Source organism: Lutjanus erythropterus, chromosome 5, assembly GCF_056507025.1.
Source record: "Lutjanus erythropterus isolate fLutEry1 chromosome 5, fLutEry1.hap2, whole genome shotgun sequence".
NCBI lineage: Eukaryota > Metazoa > Chordata > Actinopteri > Lutjaniformes > Lutjanidae > Lutjanus > Lutjanus erythropterus.
The window spans coordinates 25,689,686-25,708,032 of record NC_139321.1 but is presented as its reverse complement, the minus strand read 5'-3'; the positions used below and the strand labels follow the sequence as shown (position 1 = coordinate 25,708,032).

The 18,347-nt window shown below is 38.2% G+C and overlaps 2 protein-coding genes and 1 long non-coding RNA gene across 4 annotated transcripts; all 3 read right to left on the bottom strand.

Annotated features, from left to right (window-relative positions):
* Positions 1-3,133: 3,133 nt before the first annotated feature.
* LOC146327014 (uncharacterized) lies at positions 3,134-4,888 on the bottom strand. The gene is made up of 2 exons (XR_014770622.1): positions 4,627-4,888; positions 3,134-3,241 (listed from the first exon to the last, which is right to left on the bottom strand). It is a non-coding gene; the product is annotated as an uncharacterized LOC146327014 (long non-coding RNA).
* A 2,719-nt stretch (positions 4,889-7,607) lies between these two features.
* Positions 7,608-10,545, bottom strand: LOC146327013 (solute carrier family 25 member 53-like). The gene is made up of 2 exons (XM_084719389.1): positions 10,181-10,545; positions 7,608-9,699 (listed from the first exon to the last, which is right to left on the bottom strand). Exon 2 carries the CDS (start codon positions 9,690-9,692, stop codon positions 8,817-8,819), a length of 876 nt encoding a protein of 291 aa, XP_084575515.1. The 5' UTR covers positions 9,693-9,699; positions 10,181-10,545; the 3' UTR covers positions 7,608-8,816.
* Positions 10,546-11,602: 1,057 nt separating this feature from the next.
* Positions 11,603-17,911, bottom strand: prps1b (phosphoribosyl pyrophosphate synthetase 1B). 2 transcript variants are annotated; one of them, XM_084719387.1, is made up of 7 exons: positions 17,584-17,911; positions 15,769-15,958; positions 14,649-14,747; positions 13,991-14,115; positions 13,627-13,800; positions 12,885-13,044; positions 11,603-12,734 (listed from the first exon to the last, which is right to left on the bottom strand). In XM_084719387.1, exons 1-7 carry the CDS (start codon positions 17,703-17,705, stop codon positions 12,642-12,644), a joined length of 963 nt encoding a protein of 320 aa, XP_084575513.1. In that variant the 5' UTR covers positions 17,706-17,911; the 3' UTR covers positions 11,603-12,641. The 2 variants fall into 2 exon arrangements, with proteins under 2 accessions (XP_084575513.1, XP_084575514.1); XM_084719388.1 differs by having other exon boundaries at positions 15,775-15,958; positions 17,584-17,910.
* Between the last annotated feature and the right edge of the window lie 436 nt (positions 17,912-18,347).

Sequence of the window (18,347 nt, the reverse complement as noted above, 5' to 3'; positions counted from 1 at the left end):
AACTTCATGATCATGGTGACTGAATTCAAACCAAATCCAGTTAGATGGTATAAAGTAGGTATGTGCTCTCATGTATTTACATGCAGCTGTATGAGCATGTTTCAACAGGCTTGTTGTGGAAAATCACAGCCTGCACTGTCTTAAGCAATCCACACACAGTCTGTGAGAAAAAAAAAAAGCTCAGCCACTCAACCATGTGATGTATTTCTCCTTCCTCAATCATATAATACTGCAAAGACTCAAGATTAACTTGAGCATTTTATACACTTTTTTGAAGTGTAAATGTGACACCCCTTCACATGTATACTAAATTAAAAATCTACATGGAGGAGGTTTTCACTAGGCACGTAGGATTCACTCAACAATTCAAAACTCAAGTCGAACATGCCTTATGTAGCTCATGGGCAGCCAAGGCAAACAGGTAGCAGGGATCGCAGTTTTATTATAGGAAAATTAAAGTTGGACTTCACAAAACAATCCCATTTAGTTTCTTCAGTGTGCCTACATAGTGGAGCACTAAAGCTGCCCAATTTTGTCCCCCTGTGTACTGAAGAGAATGACAATAAATTCTATCTGCAGTCTCTGCAGACACTGACTGTGACTGTATAATTGTATTTTTTATGGTTGTATATGTCACAGTAAAGTTGACCTTTACATTTACGAACACATGAAGACATCAATAATTATAATCAAATAACATTATATATTATTCTGAAATGGGTCATTCTGTGCTTTTGGTACTAAGTTGATTTTGGTAAGTATAATAATAGTTTTGTACTTTTACTTTTGAATACATGGCCACTGCACTTTTACCTAAGCGCTTTGTTTACTTGAGCAAACGACCTGAGTAGATCCTCCATCACTACATTTAAACACTATTTTACAAATCATACATAATAATCAGTGTAATTAAACTGCTCTGAGTTTCCTGTCTGACAATTCAATCAGCAATGTTACATATGACCTGAGGTCTGGGGAGGGAAAATGGCAACAGTTTTGCAGTAACTTAGCTTTTAAGAATACCTGAGCTTTAAATGTGACAATTTTCCTGTCTGTTTTCCAGTCATGGTCGTCATGGCAAAGCTGTTCAACACCTGACGATATGCTGATGGTCCTTTCAGTGTAGCTTCTATTGTGTTTTGGTGTAAGTGTGCTTTAATGTGTCCTGTTTAGCTGTGATTTATTATATTATAATGTACTAGTCTTAAAGAGCAGTTTCTTGCACATGTAAGCAAAGCAAAGCAGTTCTATTCTATTCTATTCTATTCTATTCTATTCTGTTTACAATCACTCAGACCATGTCCAGCTTACGCCAGAAACAATTGTTCTAATATGGTTTCAATAAATAAGATTACTAAGACTAAAGTGATTTAGCAAGTCTGGAGACATACTAAATGCAACTCAAGCAAATCATTTTTGACACATCCATTTTTATTCAAGCAAAAATATCATTTTATGTGTTATTGTTTAGACATGTTCTGGATGGCACCATTTACAGACATACAGACATATTTATGGACATATGTATGGTACTCACTGATAGATTTCCATGAATACACTTAATTATGATTTTTCTCCTTAAAAAAAAAAACTCTACCCTGCCAAATTATCTAGCTCCATTCAGCCCATTCTTAACTGGAAAGCAGAAAAACTTATATCTACTGTGTTAATTTAGTTGGGATTACAGATATTTTCCCATAGCATCAGGCCAAACACCATTATCACCATTGTCAAACATGGTGGAAAACAGAGGCAAGGCCGCGATGATGGACAGGGTTCTTAAGAAGAGGAAGAGCACGTGGCAGGTGTCTGTCCATTATTTTCCTCTTTGGCAGCTTGCTTCTCCTGGTCAATTACTGTGAGATCACCAGAAAGACAGAGACAGAGACCAACGATTAGCGCTAAATTGTTGTTAGGACAAAAAAAAGACACAGAAGATATTATACAATTGTTTGCACAGCAGTGAATATAAGTAAACTTTACTTGCAAAATCTGTGGAGGGCACCTTTAATGTAACGTCTAATTATGACTTCTGCAGCAACGTACAAGATAACATTAAAAGTAGAATGTGTCAGGGTGTGGAAATCAACTCTGAAATGAATAATGGTATGATTTCATTTAAAATAATTACATTTTATTTCAAACACTTCTTTGTTAAAATGAGCAAAATGTTTGATATACAGAGTCATTTACAGAATAACGGTAGAACCCAAAACAACTTCTTAAGTCTCGCCCCTTTTTGCTCTTTGCACTCCAATAACAGAGCAAGCTTGGTACCTGGCCAAACCTTCGTCAACTTTACTATAACGATCAAACAGAGTATAAAGTATAATGGTAGAGAAACACTAGCAGAACGGTTGATGGAAATTACCAAGCTAGTTAGCTTTCATTTGGTTTTCTTTTCAACACAGTCAAGTTCAGCACATTGAAATGTAAATAAGAAATGGAAAAAGGAGAAAATTGACAGAGGTTTCAAAAGGAGAGGGACTAAGGAATGGTCAGTTACACAGAAACTCCCATCTAAGTTTGTATTAGCTACCATAAGCTACTGGTCATACCAGACCAAGTAAGGCAAAGTGTATGTTAAATTGATCAAGGGTGTGTGTCATCGCTAATGAATTTAACTGTTTCTTCTTTCAAAAATATCATAGTCTAACTTTAATGTTTGAAATTCAGGATCAAACTGGACGGTAAATGACCCACTTTGTGCACAGTGCAATGTTGGACACAGGTTTTTCCTTCCATTGCAATAAAGCGTAGCTCTCCTAAGACTCAAAGAGCTGACATGCACCAGCAGCTGCCTCTGTGGTAAAACTGAGGGTGCCTCCCCTTCCTGATGCTGCATGTCACGCCAGGTCTGAAGTGAATCTTTTTTACTTTTTCCTCCTCACATTGCAAGATATCATGAAGCTCCATTTTCTTCACATTGCCTCTCAGTATATCTGATAAACAGATGAAGGTGCGGTTGAATAGGTTGGTGAGGAGCTGTCAGGTAGTTGGGTGTGTACCTGCAGTTGATCAGCCATACAGTGTTTGCAGGAAAGAGTTGAACTACTCAGAACAAGAAGCTGAGGTGAAACCTGGATCAGGAGTGGCTGAGATCGTTTCACTTCTCTCTGAAATACCTACTCTCCTTGGTTGGCAAAGGGTTTTTTTCTTCCGTGGAAGCCCTCCTGAGGTTGGTCTTCTTAAAGTTCCGCACCTCCTCCTTGAGTTTATTGTTATCCATTTTTAATGACTTCTAACGGGAGAAATGGAGAGAGCAGAACATTGTGATTCAAATCAAAACACAAATTCTGACTGTTATCAGGGCCTGAGAAAATGCAAAAGAATGCATGAGAAAACATGAACACATGAGCCCATTGTCTGTTCCATCAGTGAAGAAGGGAATGTCTGTACAGGTACACAAATGAAGCCCCACCTCAGTTACAGAAAGCAGTCCTGAGCTGAACTATGGAATTATGTAATAAGGCACAAGAATCAACATGTACCTATTTCATAATCTAACTGAACAGCCCTAATGTGGTGTCACGTTACAATGTGCTGTTATTTGCAGTACAGTGAACATGCTGTACTTGTGCATTGATTTGCATTTATGTGTGATCATTAAGGAGATATGAAATGCACACCAGAGCCAAAGAATCGACCAGCTGGGATGTAAAAAACGTGACTGGAAAATGATGCTCCTCAGTTTTGCAGGGAAAGTGAATCTTTATGGGAACAAAATTTTGATGAGGACATAATTTTTTTTTCTAGGAGGTAAATGATCATGTTTTCTACAGTTTGCTGCACTACAGTGTTGGAGAAATTCAACATGGAGCTTGGAGTAACAGTCCACACCCACAGAAATACTTGATAACCTTGAGACAAGTCAGGGGTTTGGGGTAGGGTTGCAAATTTTGTGCATTTTCCTTGACCGATAGTCGAAAACACTAACACATGATTAATCGAGTAAACATTAATATTTTTTCTGTTTATCTTTTTCCCATTTTTTCTCTCATTCTCTCTTTTTTTAATTTAAGTTTTAGTTACCTTATTCAATAAATGGTGCCACCAAACAAAACACTATCAAATAAGGTGCAATTACTGCCATTCCTAGACACATTTTTAGAAAGCCAAATTGTTAACAATGATTAATTGATTAATGATTCACAATTAACACAATCCCTTGTCAGAAAAATCTAGTCAGAGTTTCACAGACTGTTTCCTGTATTGTGGTGACTTTTAAAGAATAAAAATGGCAAAATAAAAAAAATAATTAGCGTGCTGTTTTTTTTTTAACAAATGTTTTTCTAATACAGATTGCGCAACCTGCATAAAAAGGGCTGCACAGTTTTATATTTAACATTACAGTTAGGATGTTACACAGACTGAAAACAAAGTTATGTAGTGATAAATACAGTCAAACAACGTGTGTGCGGAGGAATGCAGCACTGCAAGTATCTGTACACACCCTACAACAGTATAACGGAGTGATCTGTAACAGAAATGTTTGTCACCTATAAAACTTATACATAATAATACATATAAATAATATTAATTATGATGTTTGCGTTTCACTGGATTGCAATAATCAAGCATATTTATTGAATATGTAATAAAAAGTAACAATTCAGAATCATTTACCTGGTGCTTTGGTGCGGAGTGACAATGTCCTTCACAGGTAAAATGCGTCTGTGTAATCTGTGCAAAGCTCACGGTTTAAATAAAGTCAACACGCCCTTTTGCACGCCACCATGGACATCGATGCTCTGGCTCTCATTGGCTCCTAGAGTTCAGGGGAAGACTTTTAATTGGACACATTTGATGCAGGACTTTCCCTCAGATATTACAGGAAGCCTCTTTTTTGGCAGCAGCTGCTGCCTATTTTTGTTGTGTAATTATGTGTCCCTCCCTGTACCTGCATGGAAACGTACTGACAGAGATCCCTCTATAAACCTAGATTATGATGTGGAGGATTTCATGTTTTTAGCTTGAACACAGCACCATCTAATGGACTGATTAATGACATGACATTTTCTGACAAAAAATCATTAGAAAAGTGAGAAAACAGCAAGTAAATAATAAAAAACACTTCAATGCACGACTGGTTAGATTAATTTATTACACAGTTTGAGGGAAACGGTGTATTCTTCAATAATTATCATTTTATTTCATTATCATCATTATGTGTTAATTTCACAGGTATGTATGCTGAGGTTACAGATAAGACATTTTCTTTCCCAGTCAAGCCAAAACAGTTTTAGTAAATAAGCTACATTGTGAATAACAAATTTATTTATCCCATCCATTAACTTGCTCTGATCACAGTGGAGCTGGAGTCTGTCCCACACAGAGGCAGGCTTAGACCCAGGATGGGTTTACAGTAGGGCTGTGTGATATTTGTTTTTTGCTGATATTTTGCAATTCATTTTGGGCAGTGCTGATGCCTATATCTATATGCACATATTTTGTTCCACCTAAATGCACAGGACATCAAGTCTTTCCTGCAATGGCAATAACACATTATTATGCCTACTCTTATCATGATGGCCCACTGGCAGATGCAGACACCAAAAACAACACTTTTCAAGACATTCACCTTCACTGGGCAAAAAGGGAAAACTGTTGGTGGCAGTTTTTTTTTCCACTGATGCCTGTTTCTCTTTGTTCTTCACATATTCATCATAATGGTCACAATGACTACTCTCTGACAAGAGTCGACAATTAAATTTTAAGTGCTGAAGGAATGCGATTTGAAAATATGGATGATACCAGTTCAGCCAGACCCTGCTGGGTATATAACCATGTTTTATAAATCCTCATCCTAATTTGTGACACAGGCTTTGTATTTTAAGTGAAATCTCTAATCTGGGTAAGTCCTGATGGGCTCATCAGAGGTTAGGAAACTCCATGGGAATCTGGGTGGTCTAGGTATCTGTGTTGCTGATCATGTTACACAACTTCCCTTGTTCAAGTCTGGCTAGTGACCTATACTGGATGTCATTCCATATTTATTCTTTCTACAATGTTAAAGACAAAGATTTCCAACAATGCTGCTTCAGAGCCACCGAGAACATTACATGACTGTTTGCACGGCATGGACACTGGAAGTAGGGGTAGTGAGGAGGCTGCAGCACCCATTAAAATCAGTCATAATAACTGATGACTTCGTCCTTTTTCACTTTGATTTATATGTGTAACACACTACTATTTGTGACAGGAAAGAGGTTTGACTTTGTTTTTTATTCGTTATTATGATTATCTATAATCCAACCACATTTCCATCCCCAATTAAGAGAGGCAAAGCAGGTCACAACTATCACACAAGAACGCACTGAGGTATTTTAGGGGAATTTAAAGTGTCTCACTTAATCAAAGTAACCAAACATGTCACAGCACATGGTCGCACAGATCCAGAGGGTTCAATAGAGCCGGCAGCTACAGCACACAAGGGAACTGCAATTTCTGCTACTGTAAAGTAATGGATATAAGCCATTAACACAACAGGATGTGTGATTGGGTTATGACATATATCTCATAACTAGAGCATGCTCTAATTTTTTGAGGTTTGGTAGGTATTACTTAATAATATTTAAATGTACTGTACTCCCCTGAGGAGAGAGAGTGGGAGAAAGAGGCTGTGCATATGGACAGAAGTGGAGATACTTAATCAAAACTGCTTATTATTATTATTATTTGATCATGAAGCCTTATATACCTCTGTATATTTTTCAAGCTAATCAGTTTGAGCTACACGGCAGATTTGAGTCTCTGTTAACAGCAAACACAGCACCTAAATCTGAATACATTATTCCTCTATTTTTGCCTTTTCTGCCATTTAAAGTGTCTTTGAGTACCATTTAAAGCACTATATAAACAAATGTCTCTTTCTTATTCTTATTTTTATTATCATATAATAATACAACTTATTACACAAAGTTGCATCTTATTAATACGGCAGAAAGTACAGTATGTGGAAATATATTTCATAATTAATTATACGCTAATAATAAATGAACTTGGTGCTTTGAAGGCACAACAATTGCATTACCTGAATATCTGGTTAGAAAATACAACATTTACATGGTTTAACATGACGTAACATGCAAAACTAATACAAATACAGATACAGATAATTTTGTTGGATGAACAGACACAGACACAGATAATGACACCTCTGTGCACCTCTAATATAAACGGGTCCACTGTTGGTTGAAAGGGCATCCACAGATCCATATATGCTCATCAATGTATGAAATGTGCATTAAGGTGCTGTCTCACTCCCTCTTCCTTTAAAAAAAATGATCCTGGCCATTCAAATGAACGCACAAAAACATTAATCTTCACAGCAACATTTTGTATGACATTTCTCTAAGCAAATCCAACTCTGACTGATTTGAAGCGTCCTTAGACCCGTTTCACAGGCTGAGTAGTGCTTACCATGATGAGTAAACTGACTTTGAGGAGTAAAATTGGTGACGTTCTCCTTTAAGACAATAAAAAAAAACAAGGCACCTATGTCACTAGCACCATATTTATATTTCTAGCACAAAAACCACTTTTGGTACATAAATACTCGCCCATCACCAAGTGATGGATCATGTTCTTGCGGCTGCACTTTGTGTCACTTAACACGTTTTGATTTGTCACAGTAGGAAAAACACAGGTTTAAATAAAATAAAATTTAAAAAAAGCTGTTAGCTACTTCAGTTTCAGGATCCTGGTATTGTTCATGCTGGCTCCCTGCGACACTATCATTGGCTTACTGGAAACCTGAAATGGAACACAGGCATAGTTAATGTAATTAGTAGCTAATCTGAAAAGACAAAGTAATTTTGTAATGATTCAAAACAAACAAACTTTTCTAGTCAAATAAAAGCAAATTAATTCAGTTGTACTTGAGAAAATATGGTAAATAAGCTTAAGATATTAAGTTGAACAACTTTTCACATTGATGCACAATAGAAACAAATTTGATTTCCTTTTACATTTTCTCAATTTGAAGAGTCAGTTCTTCATTTCACACTTCAAAGAACTTACAAAGAACTTCAGCTGCTTATGTTGGAGCTTTCCAGCACTGGCACAAAGACAATATGTGACACTGCTCCCTGTAAATTTGTTAAATCTTAAGTAAAAAAGGGACTGAACGCAACACTAACCTTCATCATGGTTCACATGATTTCAATATTTTGAAAACAAGCAACCATGACTTACTTTAAATTGTATTAGAGACACACAGCAAGTTTTCATCATATATTTTCTTTTCAAACTAAAAAGAAGAGAGAGAGTTTTAGCATTCAAACAATACATAACGGGATATCTGCTAATATGCTGATCATGTTTCTTTATATACTTAATGTGCTTAGTTGATTGAACTCTGTACAGTACATTCATCTTCTAAGAACTCGTGTTCATGAGCTCTGAAGTGTTCTGAAAGTAAAACCACACATTTTAGGTTTGATTAGCTTGAATAAATAACATTAGTACTGTATATTTACTTTAAACTAATGAGGAAAGATAAATAGATTCCACTAAATTACACTGTGATTTCTACAGTGTGGTTTTCCTACTATGACAATTTGTTCACTGTTAAAAATAGTTAGGGTACCTGCCAAAAGCCGTGGTTGGGCTGATGAATGTATACCGAAAGAACAACACTGGCTGTTTACTCATCAGGTGAGAGGTAGCAGTAAAAAAAAAAGAACACAACACAGGAGGCCAAAATACAAAACAAAAAAACTATTTTCAGCATGTAAAAAAATGTAAAATAGTTGCTGTGGTTTGGAGAATAAATTATGCAAATAATAAAACCAACAGTTTTTAACAGTGTCTCTTCAACTTGAGCCTTTCTGCTGCCTGTCATAGATAGCAGTGGTGATTCCCCATGTAATGCATGATCTCAAAATAACCAGAGAGCCTCCTCGGTACAGCAGAATCACGCTCCGCTGCCGAGACTGCCACAGCATCCTCCAGCATGCCGAGACCCCTTTCACTTCCCCTCCTACCTGTGCCTGCATGTTTGCCACAAGCACAGACAGTGGGTAAAGAGCCAGGCTGATCGCCATGGAGGTCAGCGTCCCTGAGACGAAGGAGGAGACCAGCGGGGAGAGCCCCTGTCCTGCCACGACAGCACACATGGGCCCCTTCAGGCCGAAGTAGAGGGAGCTGCCAAGAGCGTTGCGGGCCGTGACGGGCAGGAAGGCTCTGTAGAAACCTGGGGCCAGCCTCTGAGCCTTCAGAGTGACAAGAACAGTCTTCAGGGTGGGCAGGCGCCGGTCATTTTGGCCGTTTTGCAGCACATTCTGGACGCGTTCAAAGGGGGTTAAAACCACAGCTTCTACGATACCTGCACCAAACCCAGCCAGAGCAGGCAGGGCAGAGGCAGAGACGACATTCTGGAATGAGAGCTGGTGGAGGAGGGTGTCCTGGAGGCCGAAGAGCAGCGTACCATTTAGCGTCCTCATCAGTAAGGGTGGGGCCACTCCCCTGTAGAGCTTCATGGGTCCCTCTTTGTAGAGCTGTCCCACCGCCTGGTGAACCGGGGTGTTGTGGATCTGCTGACGGAAAACAGTCTTGTAGACGGGAAAGACGATGAGGGTAGGGAGGGTGGAGAGCAAGCTGGAAGTCCCTCCATGCAGATAGCTGTGGAAACGAACCATTGGATCCCCAGGGTGTTCTTCATCTGGTTTATGGTCAGGACTGCCTGCCATCCTGGAACTGAGTAAAGATGGAGTCACAAATCAGGAGTCAGGACAGTCACACTGATACTGAAAGTAGCAAAATGAAACAGAAAACACAGGACAGAAAGACACAGCAAAAGAAATTACAATTAAACCCCATGAATTATCTGTTTGTGGTCGACATTTAGGACAAATCAGATATGAAATTTATGGCTTGAACACTTGCAAGAATTATGAACCCCCTCTTTGTTTGCGTATGATGCTGCAATTGTAATGCTCCTTTATTATCTGAACTTTGATTATTACATGTGGGGTTTTATTTCAGTTATTTATTTCTCTTCACAGAACACCTATGCATTGTACTGTTGAGGTTTCTTTTCTTAACATTATTTTTCCCCATCTATTATTAATGCTGATTGTGCAGGCCTGTTATGCTGAGCTCTTCTTTACTTCCGTTTACAAAAAGGAGAAAAAACTCAATTAACATACTTGAGAAAAAATAAATTAAATGTACTCACCAAGTCAGCCGTCACGAGGCAGAGGAAATAGAAAATGTATGGTGTCTACTTTATTTTTCCTCCGTTCATTATTGGAACTTAACAGCAACAGGGTTTTTTTTCTCTCTCTCTCTCTATCTCTATCTCTTTCACCTCACGACACATGGAGGTGGCTAATTACTGGTTGTTCGTCGAGTTACGATAGGAACATGTTCTCTATCCGAACACAGTACAAATGATGGGCAACGGCGTCAGGATAACAGATGCACCGAGCATTAATCTGCCGGTGTCCCTGATTGGCCCGCCTCTTCCAAAATAACTATTGGTCAAGACGGTCTACGTCATCTAGGCGGCGATTGGTTATTTTGCCTGTCAATCAAAGTATTTTCCTTGGAACAAGGGTGTGTTCACCGACAAGACGCTGGCTGTAAATTAAGATATCTTTATATATCAATGGTGAAGAAATATATATTGTAATTGTTGTTCTTCTTATAATAATGTCATGCAGGATTTTTTTTACTTCGCTTTTTTGAGTCTACTTGCATATTGCAATATATGTGGATTTTTAAAATTTCATATATTGTCACTAATTTTTCAAAGTCCACATAAATGCTGTCTTTGCACATTCTCAACACAGCCTAATAATTAATTCTGGCATGGAAATTCATCTCAGTTAATGTTTGTAGTATTTTTTGTTTTTAATCATTGATGTCTCAAATAATGTTTGTAGCGTTTATCTGACTATATGCTTTATCTATGGCTTTATTAGAGTACAGTATTTTGTGTTTTATTCCTTAAAAGCCTATCCGGGGACAAGGACAGCAAGTCAGCTATGACCTGAAGTCTTATACATTGCATCAGTTGCATTTTATTTAAATGTAACAATGCTTACATGTATTGTCTTGTATGTGTGGGTCTGCGACAAGATTTATTTTAGCCAACTAAGAAAAACAGAAAATCCAGAGCAATATCAGATTGAGTGTGCGCTATACTTGGAATATGTTCACTGCTTTAACTTGCCGCCAGACAGCCTTTTCTAAATATTGCTCTCTCCAAAGCAACTAGACTTCTTTGGCAAAAACTGTATTTTTTTCCTCACAGAACAGGGTCTGCTGGTCTGCTGCCACCTTGATCATTTAGTTTAAATTCATTGAAGACACACAACAACACAAAATCAGATTGAAGCAGTGGCAAACCAGAAACTGTCATGTTCCACAAAGAATAGGTATTGATTTTGCTGAAGGAGTCTGGTTGACCAAGAAAAAGCAGTATTAGTATTAACAGTATTACGTTATTAGTTGGTTTCCTGTTGGAAAAGCCTGTCTGCTGGCAAGATGGCAAAAATATTCAAATATAGCATACACTTAAATTAATAGATTTTTCTAGGTAAAATCTAATCTAAGTTATCTCTTTAATACCAGAAATAACACAAAAAGTGCCAGGTTTAAGATTCTGCGCATATGTAATTTTAATAAGAATGCATCCTCAGATAATTGGCGCATCCAATCTACTGAAAAAATAAAACACAAATGTTTGGAATATGCACATAAATGACGACTCCTCCCTCCAGATGTACAAAAAGACCAAAAAGAAAAGAAAAAAAACAAACAAAACAAAAACAAAACAAAGCAAAAACAGCAGGTGAACATTTCTGACGGAAGCTCCAGCCTGCAGAGACCCCAAACTAAAAACCCGATAGCTTCTCTATAGAAAGACCTTCAATGCAGAACCTCAAAAGGGTTAAACCCTGGACACTGGGCAAACCCCACTCAATGAGGGCGCCTCAAAAGTTGAAAGAAACATTAAAAATAAAATCTTCTGAAGCCTGATAAGATGTGTGAAAGTTCTTCATCCAGTGAGAAAATAAACACAGCAAAATATTAGGGTAAAAAGTAATTTCATTTCAGACTGTTGAGGCACTCTTGGTTGAGTGGAGCTTCAGTGGCACTGTAAACTAGTTCAATACACATTCACTTCATTATATATAATCTTTCAAACAGCAGAGGATACAAGAGCAACATGAAAAACTGCACTCGTTCATTGTAACAAAAAGCACTGTAACAGCTTCATATGGCAGAAGCTTCTCCTGACCACTGGAACCTGCCAGGGATATTTTTATATGAGCGCTTCGACAACAGATCGAAAAGACTCCCGGAGAGGTGAAATGGTCAGGAGAAACTCTGAATATCTATATGTTATGAAAAGGGCGGGACAAAATTCACAGTGGATAAACACTTATTTACCCAAGTACAATAAATACGCTGGCCTACATTGGTAGCTTGCAGTTGCTTTGGTGCCCCAGACATGAAGGGACACTGCTGAAGAGGGAAGGGACTTGAGTGATTAGTAACAGACATGACAGTTCATTCTTTTTTTTTTTTCCTCAATGGTTAGTTAGCATTGCTAATGGTTGTGTTTGGGTTGGGGTATTCCCTCTTCTCTTATTTGGTGTAACAGCACAGTGGATGGAGGACATCATTTGTTACAAGGGGACATGGCTGAACAGATATGAGACAGATTCGCCGTTGTGAGTTCTGCGGATGGCCTCTGCAAGGATCATGGAGATGTCAATAACCTGGTGGGAGATGAGATAGGATTCTTGTGAATATAACTAGACTGGATAAGTTGCTTATTGACAGGAAATGAATCACCGTCTCTCATTTCACTTTGGGAAGTATTTTTAAAATGATTAGTTGCAACCTAACCAAGGAAAAGGTATCCTGACCTGTATTTTGGGACAGTGCTTCATCTTCTCCTCCTGAGGGATTGTGTTGGTGACAACCACAGCTTCAAAGCAGGCATTGTTGATGCGTGAGATTGCTGGGCCGGAGAAGATGCCATGGGTTAGGATGGCGTACACCTTGGTGGCACCAGCAGAAATGAGTCTTGAGAGAGAAACAGTAGAATGCATTACACATCTCCACATGACTGGATTAGGGCTGGATGATATGGACAAAATCAAATACCAAAATATCCTTCACAAAATACCTTGATATCGATATTTCCATAATATTGTAGAAAGACTATTGGTTCTTTCAAAAAATATTAAAGGTTCTACTGATAACATTTTATATACACGAATATAAAAACAAATACACCATCTGAATATTAACATTGTTATCAACAGAACTTTTACACATCATTAATGTGGATATAATGACTAAGTTGGTAAAGGAAAACAATAGCACCCTTTAAAACCAGGAAAAGACAATACCTCTGCCATGTCATGACACAACGATATATATATATATATATATATATGATATCATAATATCAATATAATAGACATACTCCCCAAGACTAGACTGGATATATCCTAAAACAGAGGTCTCCAAATGGAATTCAGTAATGATAGCTTTTTTATTTGGTTTGACATCAGGGCCATAGTAATCAAAGTAACCAATTTGCCTGTATTCAAATCTTTGTTTCAAATGCATTTACCACAGAAAGGTAAATGAGGGGCTTACTTGTCAGCAGCATGGCAGATTGTGCCACATGTGTCAGCCATGTCATCAACTAGAATGGCAACTCGGTCTTTTACGTCTCCGACAAGAACCATTCGGTCCACCTCGTTTGCCTTTTTCCTCTCCTTGTGAATAAGGGCAAAGTCCACATTCAACCTGTCTGCTATTGAGGTGACCCTGCAAAGGGAAAGCACAAAGTCCATGAGTCACAGTTACTGTGTCTGCTTAGGTGTGTACAACTGTGAATACGTCAAATGAGAGCCTTGTCAGTGATAAGAGTTTAATCTAAAGTAAATTCCAGAGTAGATATAGTAAGGGTAAACTATGCTCAAGGTTATAACATATACAACAAGTGGCACTAGCACACCTCTTGGCTCCTCCTGCGTCTGGTGAGACAATGGTACAGTTTTTCCATTCAGGTATGTTCTCTTTGATCCATTTCAGCACAGCTGGCTCTGCATACAAGTTGTCAACAGGGATGTCAAAGAATCCCTGGAAAAAGATAATAGGAGTATTAGGGCTGGTGTCACAGGAACTGAACATATACTACCCTGCTGGAAGGACTGCTAAAAGGCTCCCTTTGTCCTTTGTTGATATCTATATGAACACAATGCTATGACAGTCACGTTTCTAATGCAGCTTCTCCAAAATCAGCCACAAATGGGTTTATAATGTGGTACAAAAAGATTACCCAAAAGACACTATAATGCAGTGACTGAACACTTTTTTGGACGTCTCCCATCAGAAAGCAAAAAAGTTTACATCCCACATTAAATTAATTATGAACAGAGATAAAGGCAAGCAACTAATATAAAACATTCCCAGTTGCATTTTAGTGAAATAGAAGTCATAATGACATCAGCAAACTCTTTTGTAATTTCCCTACATATATCATATTCCTTTAACTTATTTTCACTCCATATTTTTCCCCTGATGAACTGCCCCACAGTTTGAGAACCACTGGATTAATGACAGGATAGTGAATAAAATGCACTTCTGTTTGGGTTGGTTTTCATGTGGCTCACCTGTATCTGTGAGGCATGCAAGTCCATAGTGATTATATGGTCAGCACCCGACACTGACAACATGTTGGCCACCAGCTTGGCAGAGATAGGAGCGCGGCTCTGCAATGAAAATAGATCTCTTCAGTCACATGAAATAAGTGAACTGGCAAGCATAGCTTGTTTCTAAAAATAACACCTAACTGAGAGCTTAGCCATCAAGTAAAATTACACTAGACAAATATCACAATCTTTTATACTTCACTGTAGAGCTCAATAATGGTAATATTAAAATATTTTTGAGTTTTCAATTTATACTCTCAACATTTACTATATACTACAAAAGGTGATATGCAAAAATCACCAGTATGTATATATGCTGGCTGAGCACAGAGAGGCAGCATTCAGATTACATTACCCTCGGCTATAATAGTCAATTAAGTTCAAAATGAATATGTATAGCTCTACTGCAATATGGCTGTTGATACAAGAAAAATACTAGGGCTGCAAGTAACAATTATTTTCATTGTCAATTAATCTGTTGCTTATTTTCTTGATTAATCGATTAGTTGTTCCACCTACAGAATGTCAGAAAAGGGTGAAAAAATTGATCAGTGTTTCCCAAAGCCCAGGATGACATCAGCAAATGTCTTATTTTTTCCACAGCTGAAAGATATTCAGTTTACTCAATAGAATAGAATAGAATGGTATCAAATAGAATAGAATGGTATCGGGTGTGATAGAAAATAGTTTTCTTTTAATTTAATAGTCGACAACTAATCGATTATCACAACTCTACAAAAAGAAATACACTTATTCTATATAATAAACTTATTACTTGCATCACAATAATAAATAAAATATATATTTGGTAGTTAAAAATGCAAAACATTCCATTCATGCAAGATGACTGAAATGTTGGAATGAGAGTAAATTATCAGGCAAACAGCTACACAAGAAGTAATAAGATGGAAACTGCAGTTGACTCAGCAAAGCATACAGAATGAAGAAAAAGGAAAGCAAACAGAAAACGAGGGCAAATATGTTTTGTTGAGTTGCTGTTGATGGGCATGGCTGCAGGCTTCTTGTCATGATGCTTGATGGGAAATGGCATGACAGAAGTAATTAGACAGATATCCCTCACCCCCACCTTGTCCTTCTTGTCTTGCCGGGCGTACGGAAAGCAGGGGATGACAGCTGTGACCCTGGAGGCGGAGGCGATCTTGCAGGCGTTGATCATGATCAGCAGCTCCATCAAATTGTCGTTGATCTCGCCACAGCCACTCTGAACAATGTAGACATCTTCCCCACGCACGCTCTCGCCGATCTCCACACTGCCAGAGGACAGAGGTAACAAGACAAACAGCACTTAGTGTCACTGAGTTAACACACCATGGAAAGCTAGATACGATAGATGAGACAGGGTAAACAATGGCTTCTGTCCATGTATGATCTGATCTGAACTAGGGCTGGGCAATATATCGATATGATATCAATGTTTTGCGACTACATATCATCTTAGATTTTGAATAACATTATATTGTGTTTATACTGGCTTGTGTTAACGTTGCCTGTCTGGCTGCATTCAGACAGAAACAGGTGTTGCAGTGATTAGCTGTAGGGTTGTGCAGCAGTGTAGGGGTTATTTGCTTGAACATAACTACTGTGAAACAATATGAAAATGTTTTTCACTATTCACTGGTCTTCTTGCTATCAGTACTCTCTAATCTTCTTCAGTTTCTACCTTGATAACCCACAGCTGCAGGCTCCCTCTCTTTCTCTCTCCCTCAAACACATGGACACAATCCAAAGGAAGGTTCTTGGTGTCAACATTTTGCTGCATAAACTACAAGCCAGACCCAGATGTTGAAGCTGGGTACACAAATTAAACCCAACTGGGAGAGTATCATTGTTTGGTACATAAACTTTTACATTTTGTGTCGCAACCCGTTGCATTTTTTGCATACCCAGCTGCAACAATATTCTTGCAATGTCAATAGAGTTGTTTGGTAAAAAATACTATGTTACTTGTTTTTTTCCCCATTTTGCCCAGGTTTGCACTAAGGCCCACACAATACCACACAATATTAAACCTTTGGGGAAAATGCCAATACTGATATCAGGGGGTAATAAAATTCTGATACAGATATGTCAGCTGATATTCTTTACACAGAATATAATATACAGAATAGAGAATCTATTCATTTGCACACATTTTAGCAACAATCCCCCAAAAGTGGTGACAAAGATATGTAATGGTGGCAGGATTTTTGTTATTATAGTTTAACATTAAATGTTACAGTCCAAAATTATGCCAGAACAGCATTTTTAATAATTAACCTGAATTAAGAAACAGGGTTCAAATATACATAAAAGGCTGCCTGTAAAGCTGTCAAATAAAAATGATCTATATTATGTTCTGTTACATAAATTCAGGCATATATTTATGTAGACACAATATAGACCGATATAGCTGTAATTCAGCAATGTCATTGACTGGTTGATATATTTAGATCGTACGATCTGAGAATTTATACTATATTATTTTTGAAAATATGTGTATATCAAGATATATATTGTATAATGCAGCATAGCCTAAAAATATAGATTCTTTATAAACCATGTCTGGTAGGACTAATCTGAACGAGGGTTAAACTGGGCCGCATGCTGAGTCAGAAAATGACAGTCTCAATACGTTATGCGATATGCCATTGTAATTTCAGTTTACTGAGGGAACTAATGTGGTTCTGTTGCTTAGGAATTGCCAGCCAGGTTGTTACCATGAGTTCTCAGCCATGCGTGGACTACAAGTTCCTTACAACACTGCGCGGCAATTTCATGGTGACACCACGTTTCTAATTTAATACATGTCACTAGGCTACAACATTTGCATACGAGGCTGCCACACGTCTGATTATAAGCTTTTTTTTTACAGTTGCCACAACAGCACACAACTCACCATGTTTCTTGGTTGCTAAATTTTTTCGTAACAACCTTCCCCAGCTCGAGACCCAGGCGATCTGCTATTTTCTGAGACAGGTCCGGGTGTGAGCTACCGCTGAATATTTTGATATTCGGCATTTTCTTGCGGTCCAGGGCGTCGTTGAGTCCGCGCAGGCAGCGGCAAAAAGCTGCTGTCGAATCCGAGGAGGTGAAGAGTCCGAGACAACCACTGAAAATGGATCAACAGTTGATGAGCTACTCTTACCGAGCTAAAGTATGTCCCTACCTATCCACCATTATGTCCCACACATCACGCGTGCAGCTCTTCCTCCCCGTGACGGCGGGCACGCTTCCACGTACGTTCTGACGCAATTACGTCTTTCCGGCCAGGGGAGCCAACAACACAGGCGCGTGAGCAAGCAAGGTACATTAATTTAAACACTTCACGACTGTGAGATATATTAACGGAAATTAAAAGCGCAAACGAGCGTAAAGTGAGTTATTATATATTTGTACGGGTAAACCGAGTTTCAGCTACCTTTTGTCCTGGAGTTTTACATTTTATTGCCTCAAATAAATGAGATATTTTCTAAATTGCTTAATAAACAATATTGGCATATAGGTAACGTTCATTTAACGGTCCAACCGTTAACATGCCTCCTCTAAACCGCAATATTGATTTAGTGTCTTCCGGATATTCGCCGGCATGTGGCAAGCACTGCAGTGCACAGTCCATATTAGTTACATAAAAAATGTTTTTGGATATGATATATGCAAAAT